The sequence below is a fragment of the Mustela erminea genome, chromosome 1, assembly GCF_009829155.1.
Source record: "Mustela erminea isolate mMusErm1 chromosome 1, mMusErm1.Pri, whole genome shotgun sequence".
NCBI classification, from domain to species: Eukaryota; Metazoa; Chordata; class Mammalia; order Carnivora; family Mustelidae; genus Mustela; species Mustela erminea.
The window spans coordinates 98,637,605-98,651,844 of record NC_045614.1 but is presented as its reverse complement, the minus strand read 5'-3'; the positions used below and the strand labels follow the sequence as shown (position 1 = coordinate 98,651,844).

At 39.5% G+C, this 14,240-nt stretch overlaps 1 protein-coding gene across 5 annotated transcripts in view; it reads right to left on the bottom strand.

The window, feature by feature from the left end:
* Positions 1-222: 222 nt before the first annotated feature.
* The window catches only part of CD86 (CD86 molecule), a 65,316-nt gene continuing 51,298 nt past the window's right edge, over positions 223-14,240 (bottom strand). For 3 of the 5 annotated variants that reach the window (XM_032334916.1, XM_032334919.1, XM_032334923.1), the window contains 3 exons: positions 11,962-12,111; positions 4,263-4,308; positions 1,828-1,921 (listed from right to left, as the gene is read on the bottom strand). In XM_032334916.1, the coding sequence (XP_032190807.1) occupies positions 1,828-1,921; positions 4,263-4,308; positions 11,962-12,111 (290 nt within the window). Of the gene's footprint in view, positions 1,922-4,262; positions 4,309-11,961; positions 12,112-14,240 lie in introns of all 5 variants that reach the window. The other 2 variants (XM_032334911.1, XM_032334928.1) reach the window with 2 other exon arrangements.

Below are 14,240 nucleotides of genomic sequence, written 5' to 3'. Positions count from 1 at the left end.
GAATCATATAAGCCCCTCTTTCTTACGTAATAGGTAAGGGGAAAGGGAAGAGGAGAGGGTTTGGGATGAGCCAGAGGCCTCTTGCCAGGGTGACCAGAGAATGAGGCTTCCATGGAGAAGTTAAGAGGGAGGAAGTACATTAGGAGGACAGAGGAGGTAATGTCAGACTATAAGGGTTGAGTAGTTCTGTTGAAGTAAAAGCAGAAAACGGAGACTTCTAAATCAATTTAAGAAAAATTTATTTAGAACTCACTGTATAAAACATGTTAGGAACCAACAAGATGCTTAGAGCCTAATGAAAGCAGAGGCAAGGCACAACACACAAATAAATGGTAATATTAAAAGGCAAGCATGGCTAGCAGAGCTGTCTACAATCTTCTAGGTTCCTTTATGTAGAATAAGAAGAAATATTTCTGTGGGTTGGGCCTCCCAAAGTTCTTTCTGGGTTTGGACTGAGATTGCTCCATCTGTTAGTGATGCTGCCCTAGAGCCAGGCTTACCCAACTCATTTCTACTGGGCAAACATAGTCCTCTTGTCCACCCAGTTTTCCAATCGTTTATAATGACATAGACAGTCCTCAGACACAAATTTGCGAGCCCTACTGTGGGCCAGTTGATCCCTTCCTAGGACACCCACCAACTATGTTGGCCTCTGGATGATTTGCATTTTGGTCCTCCTAATTCCACTCTAGCTCCTTCTCTCTCAGCCATGAGTTGGAAGAGTCCTGAACCTCCTTCCATTTATCCCGTATCAAGATGATAGCTCCTCCTCCCTGGCTCCGCCTATAGCCAGTTTGGAATATTATCCAAACTTCTCACCAAACACCAGGGATGGTGCTGTCTGTCTTAAGTCCTTTTGGACAGTCTGTTCACTTGTTGCTTGCTGGAGCTAGACAGATAGGACATTCATGTGCATCTCTGTTGGTTAAGAGCTTTCCTTTCCTTTCCTTTTTTATTTTTTTTTTTCCTTTCTCTCTTTTGAGTATTGTGATCTATCAATTGGCTCTTGAACAGTTGCCCTGGGCCATCATCTCAGTCATTTCTTTCAAGAGGAGAAGTAGGGTTCACAGTGCATGATGCTTTCCTGCTTTAGCTCTCTGCTAAGACTTACCAGTAGCTTGCTGGGCAGCTGGATCCTCCTCAGATTAGCAGCAGCCCAGATCGAAGTGGCTCCAGGATTCAGAGCAGGTTCTATCTCCATCGTTTCTAATTTTCCAAATTTTGAATTGGTCTGCTCATTGTTATCAGCCCACTAAAACACCGTTTTCCTACTGATCCTCACAGAGCGCTGGGTAGACTTTTCCCAAGGCACCGTAATTAAAGTACACATGATTAAGGTACACATCTCTTTATGTTTCAAAATATTACTAGCAACACTGTAAAGCCATAACATACATAACTCCCACCCAGACTGAAGAGGTAGTCACTCACAAATATACAAGATGGAATGAGATGCTGTTTTAGAATTAAGCATTTTTTAAAAGCCATTATTCTAGTAATTGAGAGTTCTACATAAAGCACAATTTATAAAATTAAGAAAAGAAGGCTGAATCTGAAACAGGAGGTGTTAGTCTTAAACATTTGTCCTGAGCCAGGAGCCAGTCAGGTGAGGTTGGGCCACAAGTGTGCTCTGAAATGAAAAGAAGCAGTTAAAATCTGCTCCTGGCATAGGGAACAGAACTGGCATTATAGGGAGTCTCTCTCCCTTAGAGAGAGTCCTGGAGCCCCAGCTATTTTTAATGGTAATAATAATAGTAATGGACAAGAAAAAAGGCAAGCCAAAATTTGAAAGTGAAGGCATATAAACAACGGATGGTCAGACTTTAATTAAAAATGTGTAGTACTTTGGTCGCCTGAGGTTGTCTTCGAAATGTTAACACACTGGGCCTCATCAGATCTTTCAGGTACATGGTATTGTATTCTGGAAAAACAATAACAGAAAAGGAATTGGGTGAGATTTCATAATAGAGCCACTTCCTTTTTCTAGATTTCAGTGAGAGGGCAGAATACAGGAGCCATTGAAATAGCAAGCAGGAGAAACAAACTGTTGAAGAGAGAGGTAGAGATGTGCTGTTCATGCTTCTTTCAATGAACTACCCTTTATTTTCGTCTGGATCTGCCCCTGCCATATGTTGATTACTTGCTGGCTTCTCCCTGCAGGTTCTTCTGGACCATATCTGAACTCAGTGTAGGAGGACAGGCAAGATCTCAGCACCTGCGCTCACCATCCAGGATTCCTAGACTTAGCAGCGTGCGTGTTTAGGTAGGCGCTGGGCACTCTGGGGCTGTTAACCCTGGGGTTGTGACTGTATCTTTGTGACCAAGCTCTTGACTTCGGTTTGCCTGACCCTATGGCTGTGTGGCCAGAGCCCTGATATTCTTGAGAGCCCTGCTCCTCAGGGAAGATGGAGGTGCAGGTAATCTGATTTCATCATGTTGCGAAAGGACTGATTGCCAGGAATTCTTATGTATTCCTTCATGTATACATTCATTCTTTTAACAAATATTTATTACAATAGCCAAGGTATGGAAACAGCCTAAGTGTCCATTGAGAGATGAATGGATAAAAAAATTGTGGCATATACATATAATGGAATATGATTCAGCCATAAAAATGAATGAGATTTCACCATTTGTGACATCACGGATGGACTTTGAAAACATTATGATAAGGGAAATAAGTTAGACAGAGAGAGACAAACACAGTGTGATCTCTCTTATATGTGGAATCTAAAAATAAATAATAAAAACCCACTTCATAGACACGCAGAGGAGATTGGTGGTTGCCAGAAGTGGGGGGTGACAAGTGGGAGAATGGATGAATTTTTTTGTTTTTAGTCTGAATAAATTGAATTTAAAAACAACTAAAACTTGGGGTGCCTGGGTGGCTCAATGGGTTAAGCCTCTGCCTTCGGCTCAGGTCATGATCTCAGGGTTCTAGGATTGAGCCCCGCATCATCGGGCTCTCTGCTCAGCAGGGAGCCTGCTTCCCTTCCTCTCTCTCTGCCTGCCTCTCTGCCTACTTATGATCTCTCTCTGTGTGTGTCAAATAAATAAATAAAATATTTTTTAAAAACCCAACAACTAAAACTTGAACTCTTAAAGAAAAGCACCTCATCACATTTTGTCTTCTAGAGCCCCTAGTAGTGGACAAAAGAGAATATAAAGAAAAGGATTACATATTTCCCCTGTGCCATATTTAGGATTGCTTATTTGGATTTGATTAGGTAAAGAATCTACAAAGTAAGTAAATAAATGAAAAATAAATAAAAATGAAACAACTTACACTATTGCTCAGCTGAAAGCAAATGTAAGAGAAGCTAAACCTTGATGAATAGCACTTGTTTCCATGAAACTCTTTTCAACATGTTATATATTTATCAAACCACTACATTGCAAATTTTCTGAATAAGTCCTGTTATCTGTAAACCAGGAGATGCCATGAAATTAAACCTACAGAAAATTGTTAGTATTATAAAAAGACTACTTTCTATGGATTAAAAAATATCTGCTGCTATAATTTCACAGTAGAAGAAAATTTATTAAGCTCCTACTATGTGCCAGGCACTGTTTCTAGGTGCTGGCAGCACAACCATAAGCTTAACTGATATGATCTCTACTCTCTATAAAGTTTGGTATAGTTCATAGAGTTTAATGGATAAACTTTTGTGTAACTGTAATTATGCAAAAATGTAAGTATTACCTCGTGTTATGGAGAAAAAGCAGAGGAATCCATATGACACAATGACAGGCTAACATATTCTAGTTAAGAAAGGGTTGGTTTTTTTTTTTTTTAGATGTGCAGTTTGAACCAAGATCTGAAGAACAAGGTAAAGAAGTGGCCTAAGCAGAGGACGCAGCAGATGCAAAGACACTGAAGCTAAAGGGAACACGTTTCACTCCTCACTTATTTACTTGTTCATTCCACACAGGTAGGATTCCCATGAGTCCAGGCACCAGGATAGGTACTGGGGTTACCATGGTGAATAATACACAGCTCATGCACACAACACAGACCCATTTGGTATTAAATTTTTAATTTTCCTTGACTCAGCTTGCCATGCCACTTGAGCCTTGTGTATTGGACATCCTGACATCCATTTATAGCTAGAACATTTCCTTCCAGATCCTAACTTTCCTTTCCTTCTCCATTAGTTCATGTTTGCTGAGGTGTCAGCATGCCTCAGACTTAACTAATGGTCAAGTTAAAGATCCTCTGGAGATGGTACCTATTTCAGCAGTGTTGTAAGGTCAGGACTCACCTTTCCTTGGTCTGTTCGCTCTCTTTTCTCCCCATTTTGTTGGTTTCTGAAAGAGACCAAAACAACTTCAGAAAATGTACTGCCTATAGATAGTAAAAGGGGAAGTTTGAAGAGAATTCAAAATCCTAGGACTCACAGAGAAATCATTGTGTCCTTATATGTGAAAGAGATGCTATCTGATGCAACTGAGGTTTTTTGCATCCAAAAAGCAAATGCCTTCCTTTATTCACTGTGGAAATGGGTTTTTCACTTACAGCTCTATTCTTTACTAAAATAAAAATACTGCTGGGAGGGGTAACACACTTAGTTTTAGCTATCATTTAGTGATTGGAAAAGTTTTCAGTCCTTTTCTGAAAGTAAGGAGGAAGAAAAGTAAATCTTGGAAATGCTGATGCCTAAATGGGTGAGTCAGCTAGCACGACCAGTATAACTCGGGGTGGCATGGATGGGCCCAAGTGAGAAATCTCTAACTAGCTAGACTTCCCAAAGCCTAAGTTGCTATTGCTATGGGCTTACTACTGAAGCAGCTTGGGGTTTAAATTCTTTTGGTTGACTGTTGTGATGATGGTTTTGTCCAACTCAGAGCCTTGCAGCAAGGGTTGTTAACCTGGGTGTCCATGCAGGACTTTAGGGAAGGAAACAACACTCTTGATGGTTTTGAACACTTACTACCATTGGCAGTTTTCAGTTGTGTGCACATGTGTGTGCTTAAAAATAATCAGCTTTATTGAGGTATAATTAATACACAATAATTTCCTGTATAGATTTTGGTGAGTTTAGCAAATGTATACCCTCATGTAACTACCACCATTACCAAGATATAGAATATTTCTATAAGCCCCAAAAGTTCTCTCCTGCCCCCTTTCAGTCAGTATCTTTCCTGATCCCGCCCCCTGATAACTACTGATCTGGTTAATGTCACAGTCGTTTTGCATTTTTTAGAATTTTATAATTCTAAATGATCACATATGTACGGTTGTGTTGTCTTTTTGTGCCTGGTCCTGGTGTCTTTCTTCTAGTATGCTGCTTTTTTTTTTTTCACCATAGAGATACTTAAATGAAGTGTTTTAGAAAATTCTAAATATTATCTGATTTATACAAGTTTAAAACCTATTGGTAACACAAAACAAGAAACAACTATATTAAAAATTTAGACAAAATGCTCAGAAAACGCACCATTTCCTGTTATATTCTTCATGGAAATGCAGTTATTAACTTTATGTTTGGTATTTGATATCACAATGTAATTCTGTAATTCTGTAATGTTTACCAAAAAAATCACTTTGATTGGTTGTCCTCTTCTAAGCTAAGTAACTCCAAAGGGCTGGAATCCAAGATTGATAAAGAGCTTAACAAACTCAACACCCAAAAGACAAATAATTCAGTCAAGAAATGGGCAGAAGATATGAACAGACATTTCTCCAAAGAAGACATACAAATGACCAACAGACACATGAAAAAGTGCCCAATATCACTCATCATCAGGGAAATACAAATCAAAACCACAATGAGATAGCACCTCCCACAGGCAGAATGGCTAAAATTAACAATATAGGAAACAACAGATGTTGACGAGGATGTAGAGAAAGGGGAATGCTCTTAACACCGTTGGTGGGAATGCAAGCTAGTACAGCCACTCTTGAAGACAGTATGGAGGTAGCATACTGCTTTTGAAATTCATTATCTTGTTGCATGTTACTAGTAGTCTTTCTAGGGCTCGACAGAATTTCCTTATATGAATATACTACCGTTTGTTTATCCTTTCACCAACGGATGAAAATTTAGAATGCCAGGCTTTCAATATTATGAAGAAAGCTGCTATAAACATTGGTGTGTGTCTTTGTGAGGACATATATTTTTATTTCTCATGAGCAAATATCTGAGATTGCTGGGTTGTATAGCGGTGTGTGAGAGTTTCAATTGTGTCACATCCTCTCCGGCACTTGATATTTACCAGTCCTTTTAATTTTAGTCATGTTAGTGGGAGTGTAGTGGTCTGTCATTATAGCTTTAACTTGTATTTCCCTAATGACTAATGATGTTGTGACTGTGTGACTGTGCTTATTGGCCATTTGTATATTTTACTCTATGAAGTAGTGTTCGAGTCTTTTGCTCCCAGCCTTTTGTTAAATGGATTGTCTTGTTTACTGGGTAGTAATATATAATTACATCTTATGGATATAAGTCCTATTGAGATATATATTTTGCAAACATTTTCTCCTAGTTTGTGGCTGGCTTGACTTTTAATTTTCATAACAAAGTCAAAGGGCAAACGTTTTCAATTTAAATGAAGTTCAGTTTATCAATTTTTACTTTTTATGCTATGCTTTATGTTTATTGTGTCCTAAGATCTGCCCAACCTAAGAGCACAAAGATTTTCTCCAAATTTTTTTTTAAGTCTTTTAATTTTAGCTCTTAATTTTAGGTCTGACATCCACTTCAAGTTGTTTTTTGTGAGTCGAGGTTCATATTTTTCCATGTGCATATCTAATTGTCCCAAAACCATTGTTGAAAAGACTAGCCTTTTCTCCATGGAATTACGTTGGCTCCTTTGTCCATATCAGCTCACCACCATGTGAGTTTCCTTTTGATTTTCCATCTAGTTCCCTTGGTTGGTATGTCTGTGCTTTCACCAATATCACACTGTCTCGGTTATGTAGCTATTTAATAAATCTTTTCTTTTTAAATTTTTATTTACTTTTTAAATTTCTTTTCAGTGTTCCAAAATTCATTGTTTATGCACCACGCCCAGGGCTCCATGCAATCTGAGGGTTTTGGGGAGTGGGGGGGAGGTTGGTTGAGCCTGGTGGTGGGTATTTAATAAATCTTGAAGTTAGTGGTATAAGTTGTCTGTGTCTGTTCTTGTTTTTCAGAATTATTTGGCAATTTTATGTCTTTTGCATTTCCATATAACTTTTAGAATTAGCTTTTTAATTTACACTGAAGAGTCTGCCAGGGTTCTGATTGGTATCTCATTGAATCCATAGATCAGGTTGGGCTGAATTGATATCATTTTCTAAAGAGATTTCATTTATTTATTTGACAGAAAAAGAAAGAGAGCAGAAGCAGAGGGAAGGGGCGGAGGGAGAGGAAGAAGCAACTCTGGCAGAGCAGGGAGCCTAAGAGCCAGACTCAGGGCTTGGGGCTTGATCCCAGGACCCTGAGATAATGACTTGAGCCGAAGGCAGATGTTTAACCGACTCAGACACCCAGGTGTCCCTGGACTAAACTGATATCTTAATATCTACTCCTCTGGGGGCCCTAGGTGGCTCAGTGGGTTAAAGCCTCTGCCTTTGCCTCAGGTCATGAACCCCGGGTCCTGGGATTGAGCTCTGCATGGGGCTCTCTGCTTGGTGGGGAGCCTGCTTCCCCTTCTCTCTCTGCCTGCCTCTCTGCCTACTTGTGATCTCTGTCTGTCAAATAAATAAATAAAATCTTTAAAGGAAAATTCTACTCCTCTGATCCGTGAACATGGCATACTTCTCCATATATTTAGGCCTACTTTAATTTCTGTCAACAGTAATGTCTTTTAGTTTTTAGTGTATAGGTATTTAACTTGTTTTTAAAAACTTACACCCAAGGTTTTAATATTTGATTCTACTTTAAACGTTATTTAAACTTTTTTTCAGTGTCTAAACTGTTTGTGGTGAGTATATAGAAATATAACTGATTTTGTTTTTGTATTTTTTTAATTTGCAACTATTTTTTTAGGAAGCAGGCTGAATATATTTTTGACTTTCCTAGCCATTTACTTCAGATATGCAAATTGTTTTTGCAGATGCATTGCTTTTATGTCTTGGGACCTGTATGTTTTTATTGCGTTTTGATCCCATTCTTTCAAAGAAAGAATGGCAAATTTTTTCATGAAATATAACTGATTTTGATTTTGTGTATTGACCACAATTGTACCTGGAGACTTAGCTACATGCAGTTTGTTCTTTTTTTTAAAACAAATTTATTTATTTATTTATTTATTTATTTGACACAGAGAGAGAGAGAGCATAAGCAGCGAGAATGGCAGGCAAAGGGAGAGGGAGAAGCAGGCTCCTTACTGAGCAGGGAGCCTGATGTGGGACTTCATCCCAGGTCATGACCTGAGCTGAAGGCAAATTCTTAACAGACTGAGACAAATATCTTCAGATATTTGAAGGGAACACTTTCTCCTCCCAAGACTTCTTTTCCCAATGCATTCTCAGTTACTTCAACTATTTCTTATTTAACTGAGCTTCTGGACACTTTATAAATCTGGTTAGGTTCTATTTTTTTTTCAAACTTTCTCTTAAAAAAGGTTTACTTCACTGAAAAAATAAAATAAAATTAAAAATACTTATAACTGAATATAGTATTTCAGATGTCTGTAGACCAATATATAATATTTAAATTGTCTTTTCATACTATGACAAAATCATCACCATTTCAAAAAAAAAAGCTTCTATTTTAAAATGAAGGCAGACAATAAAAAGGTAGATTCTAGGGGCACCTGGGTGGTTCAGTGGGTTAAAGCCTCTACCTTCGGCTCAGGTCATGATCCCAAGGATCTCTCTCTCTGCCTGCCTCTCTGCCTACTTGTGATCTCTGTCTGTCAAATAAATAAATAAATAAATAAATAAATAAATAAATAAATAAAATCTTTAAAAAAAAAAAAAAGGTAGATTCTAAACTTGTGGATTTGATTACAAATTTAACATTTTGAAGGCCAGATATGATGATATAATCGACTTCCATTTTTTAAGTCCTGTTAAAGTCTCTGTCTAAATAGTGGTTAAAATTACTTATTTCAGAAAAAAACACTTGCGTGGTTAAAATTACTTATTTCAGAAAAAAACACTTGCCCTTTAAGAAACCATTCCTGAAAGAGCTGAGACTCTTCCAGGTTTGGTGGAGGGCAGCAAACTGTAAAAACTGTTTGTTGCTAGGGCTCTATTACATACAGATTTCAGTCACACAAGACCCAAATGAGGAAGTAAAATCTCAGGAGGAGCTATTTTAGTCTCTCTCCCTGATGGGTAAGCTGATAGGGTAACTTCTGATTGGGAAAAGACTGTAATTCAAGGTTACAATTTCTCATGCCTAATTTGCCCTATTTGACAAATCAAAAAAGAGAAGAGAGATTAGAAACCAGCTAGAATAACTGTGGCATTTCCCTTTTATTCATTTAACAGCCTGACCAGAGTAAATGTGGATGGTTAGGGCATTGAAAAACTGTAATTACTGAACAAACACTGGAAAGGACTTTTGATGCCAAGTTAGTTTGAGGGCTCTCTCCTCTGAGAACCAGATTAATATTGGGCTGGGGGAAAGCTCCATTTTTAGAGAAATTCCTACTGGTTATCAGTAAGCTTGTGTCTCTGTGGATGGATCATGACTTCTTCCATGTCTGTTTAAAGCACAATTTAGTTCCTTGTGGTTGTATGATTGAGATTCACATTTCCTGGCTGGCTCTCAGGGGAGGGCCAGTCGCAGATTCTAGAGGCCACCCACATTCCTTGTCCCATTGCCCCTTCCTCCATCTTTGAAGCCAGCAGTTGTGGGTTAAGTCTGCCTCAAGATTTGGATCTCTCCTCCTTCCATTTCTTCTCTCTAACCCAGCCTGAGGAAGGTTCTCTGACTCCTGTGATTAGATGGGACTCACCTGGGTGATCCAGGATAATCTCATCATCTTAAAATCAGTTCCCTAAGCACATATGCAAAGTCCCTCTCACCATGTGAGAAAACAGATACTAGGGTCTGTGAACAGGAGGTGGATATCTTGGTGTGCACATTATGCAGTACCTCATAGAGAAAATGCCAGAGGTATCCACAAAGCAAGTGCTGACGTTGCTGAATTACAGAATTCATATTTACAAACATATCTACATGGCAGTCTCACTTGGTACATCTTCCTCCTCCAGGGATATCCAGATTCTTCTCTTTGACCAAACTCACTAGCATAAGAGACTCTCTGACCAAACTTTCCTAGCAATATTCTTTATCACATTCTTGGGGGGAGGAGGTCTTATGCTATACTGTCTTGCTAGAGTCTGCCTTTTACCACTCCCAACTCAGTTTGACCATTTCCTATGCATACACACAGCTTCTTGGGCCCCTTTTCAGCTTCGTTCCTGGGTACACACACATCTTCTGTAACTCTCTCTCCTGAATTTTTCTGATTGCCTCTGTGGGCCTCTCTCTCCATCCCTTATTCTGTTTCATTTGTAAGCTAATCATTCCAATGTGAAAGCAGATTAGGGAACAGCTTATTTCCAAGCCGAAGGTGCTTCTGTGCAGTTAGCTAATTCTAAATGGCAATGAGACTGAAAGAAACAGCTCGAAATTCTCACCTTAAAAAGTCGAAGCTTCAGTAAACATAATCTGTACATCTGGCCCTGTGCTCTGAATTTTACACTTTTGTATCATAGAAATTTATTATTATATCAGCACACCCCATATTTTGGCAGTTAGAATATGACTCTACCAGAAGCTTTGTATTCATTTCTTGAAACTGGATAATCTCACCCCAGTTTCTTGTTTTTAAAATATAGCAGGATGAAATGAATGACTGCTTAATGCCGTCCATCTATTTTCTAGTGGATCTTAAAATCAGTACACTGATCAGAAGCATTACTCATCTGGTGCTTTTTACCAAAGTGAGTAAGATGACCACCTTAATTATTAGCACCAACCAAACTTCTACTACAGGCGTTACCTTACCTTGCGACTTTGCCCAGACCAGCCCAAACCACAAAGAGGCATAAAATTATTATAAAGTCAGGGACCCTCTTGTCCCCCATTGAGCACAGTGCCACTTTTATGAGAGTCAGTGAGGAGGCTGCTCAGGGCAATGCTATTTACAATAGCAAAACTGTGGGAACAACCCAAGTGTCCTACAATGTGGAGTTGGTTAAATAAACTGAGGTGTATCCAAAAAATGGAATATCTCACAGCCATTTAAAATGATGCTATAGAATGATAATTGATGGCACTGACAATTTTCTTACTATGCTTAGTACAAATAACTTAGAAAACAGTATATGTGATAGTATCTAAACTGGGAAAAATAGTCCTTATAATATAACTCCACTTATGGAAAATAACATAGATTCCAGAAAAACCTGGAAGATATACATCAAAATGTTGTCTGTATAACCATTTCTTTCTTACTAGTGAAACTATAGATTTTTTTTTCAGCATATTTGGTAATGGGTATGTAATATTTGGTAATCAATAAAAGTTAATTATTATTTTTAAAATGTCAGTGGGGAACAATTCATCCCACTCTTTTTTTCTCAGAAACCCAGATTTTAGAAATGAGAAAGGAAGTCTTTGTTCATCTAATCCTCCCCCTCCCCTGCCTCCCCAAGCTTCCCTGCTTGAACACTGCCAGGTCCATAGCCATTGACATTTAGAAATGTTTTCACGATTTTACTGCATTGAATTTAGTAACTTCATGAAGTGAGGTAGCTAAAGCAAGGAATAATCAGTTTTGTCTGGAAACCAAAAGTACATTTGTAGACCTTAGCTTAGAAATACTACCTTTCCCAGAAATCCAGAACAATGTTGAGTCCCATCTATACGGGCTCCAAACCCTGAGGGAAAACCTTTTCCTCCAACCACTTGCTGACTTTTTGCTAATCTGAGCTCAGCCAATGAGCTCTAGAAGGCAGCTGACCGGAGGTAGGTACAAAATGGCAGTCTGCAGAGGGGACAAGCACTGACTCACCACATTCGTGAGAGGGGCCAGGCTGCTTCTTCTTCCTTTTCCTTAGTGTTAGAAAGAACACCAACACCATCCCACACAAAAAGACCATTACAAGTAGAGCGGCAATCCAGAGGATGGGGTCTTGGGCAGGGGTGGGGTTCGTATGTGCATCTAGAAATGACCACAAGTTTTTAATCAGCCAGGAAGATTGATTATAAAAGGTTTATAATTACTGTCAACTTCATTTATAAGTCAGCATGTCCCCAGGGCTCTGCTGCCAGAGGAGCTTGAAATCCAAGATATGAGACCATAGAAGCCCCAGGCTTAGGGCCTTAGCAGCTTAGAACCAGTGCTTCTGGCCAAATGCCTGGACTAAGCTGTCTTCCCTTCCCAGAGGGTGGGTTGACAATGACTGTGCTCTAGAAGAAGAAAGCCAACCTGGCCCTTGGTTCTGCATGTGGGTGTGGTACCCAGGCTGAAGCTTTGAATGTACAGTCATCTGTGCAATACCCTGCTTCCTCAGCCCATGTATAGCCAGGCCCGGGGTCCTGAAGTTTCCCTTGTAATAATTTCTCTATCCACTATCATCTCTAGATCAGGCTCCAGATACACCCCCTTTGAACAAATATAACCGCTGCCTACCTCCAGTTTTGCTTGTTTGTTTTTTCCACTGAGGTCACAGTGGAAGAAACAGGGCTTTCAGAATGTATCACCTAGTAGAAAACCTTTGGTATCTCTTCATGACCTGAGGAATCAGGGTTAGAATCAGTTCCTGAGAGGTCAGGACTTTCTTCCTTGCACGGGGACTTCTAAGTTTCCAGGAAGTTGAAAAACAGACTTTGGCGGGGAAAGCTTAGAGCTGAGTGGTCTGTTGTTTTTTTTTTTTTTTTCCTTTCCCTTCTTTATTTCTTTTCTTTTTTTTTTTTAATTTTTAATTTTTTTATAAACATGTATTTTTATCCCCAGGGGTACAGGTCTGTGAATCGCCAGGTTTACACACTTCACAGTGGTGATGCAACATGGGGGCTTAAGTGGGTATGAGTGGTCTGTTTTAAAGACATTTGTGGGAAAAAAAAAAAAAAATAAAGACATTTGTGGGACTCATTCTGATAGTTAATCTCAAATTATAGGAAAATAATACCAGTTGATCTATTAGTTTAGCTGCAGTTTGTGGGCACATACCCGGTTCCTGGGACATTAGGAAAGGAGTTGCTGCATTGCAGGTCATATTCAACCTTCTTTGAGTCTGTCCAAGTTTTATCCCACTTGAGCCTGTTTGACATTCCCAGCAAATGCAGGTTGTATTTGATAACATGGAGATTGCTACCTTTTGACACCCAAAAAGTAACTTTGCTTCAGGGTCTATACTATCTCTGGTCAAGCCATAGAACAGGGATACAGAGAGGCTAGCCCTGGCTTCCTGAGGCAGCTGGAGCTGAAATATTTCTGAAGTTGGTGGGAGCTGGGAAGGTTTGGGCAGTAGTTGAGAAACAACAGAAAGGTGAGTCATGATGAAGCTGCAGGGATTCATTTGTAGGAGCCAGGGCAGAGGAAACCATGGCAGAAGGTCCCAGGGCATGTCATTTGTGGTGCTGCTGCTGGCTCCAAACAGGATCTGAGCCTCAAGCATAGCTTGAGAGAGAGGCTTCTTCTTCTTTTCTTTTCTTTATTTCTCTCTCTCTTTCTTTTCTTTTCTTTTTTTTTTTTTTTTTTTTTTTTGGCAGGGGACGGGGGAGAGGCTTCTATTAAGCCAAGGGAGGCCACAGTAGAAGAAATCAGGCTTCTGTGTAGCCTATTTACTGGGCTCTCAGAGGCAGAGATGTCTTAGCAGAAGGAAATCAGTACCAAGAATAGAGATTGGCTCACTGGTCAAGCTTACTGAGAGGCACTGGCTCCAGGGGCTGTCCACAAGAATGTGTCTATAGACCAAGTTATGTTTGAACAATGAGAGAGTAGGAGAAAGAAAGCTGCAAGGATGAAGCAAGGAGTGAGCTGGATGCCTTAGGAGAGGGAAAACCAAAGGACCAGAATTAGAGAAGGAGCTAAGGTAAGCAGAAGTCACATGTATAGGAAGAGAGGGGTCGGGATCAATAGAAACAGTGATAGAGGCAGTGCGGGTGCAGAGTGCCTTTATTCCAGCAGAGAAACTTGCAGTTACTTCTCCTCAAATGCGGGGTCTCAAACATGGATGTTCTCCCAGGGTAAAGCCAGGACTTTAAAATGTTAGGCTTCTACAATGTCCACAATAGCCAAACTATGGAAAGAACCTAGATGTCCATCAACAGATGAATGGATAAGGA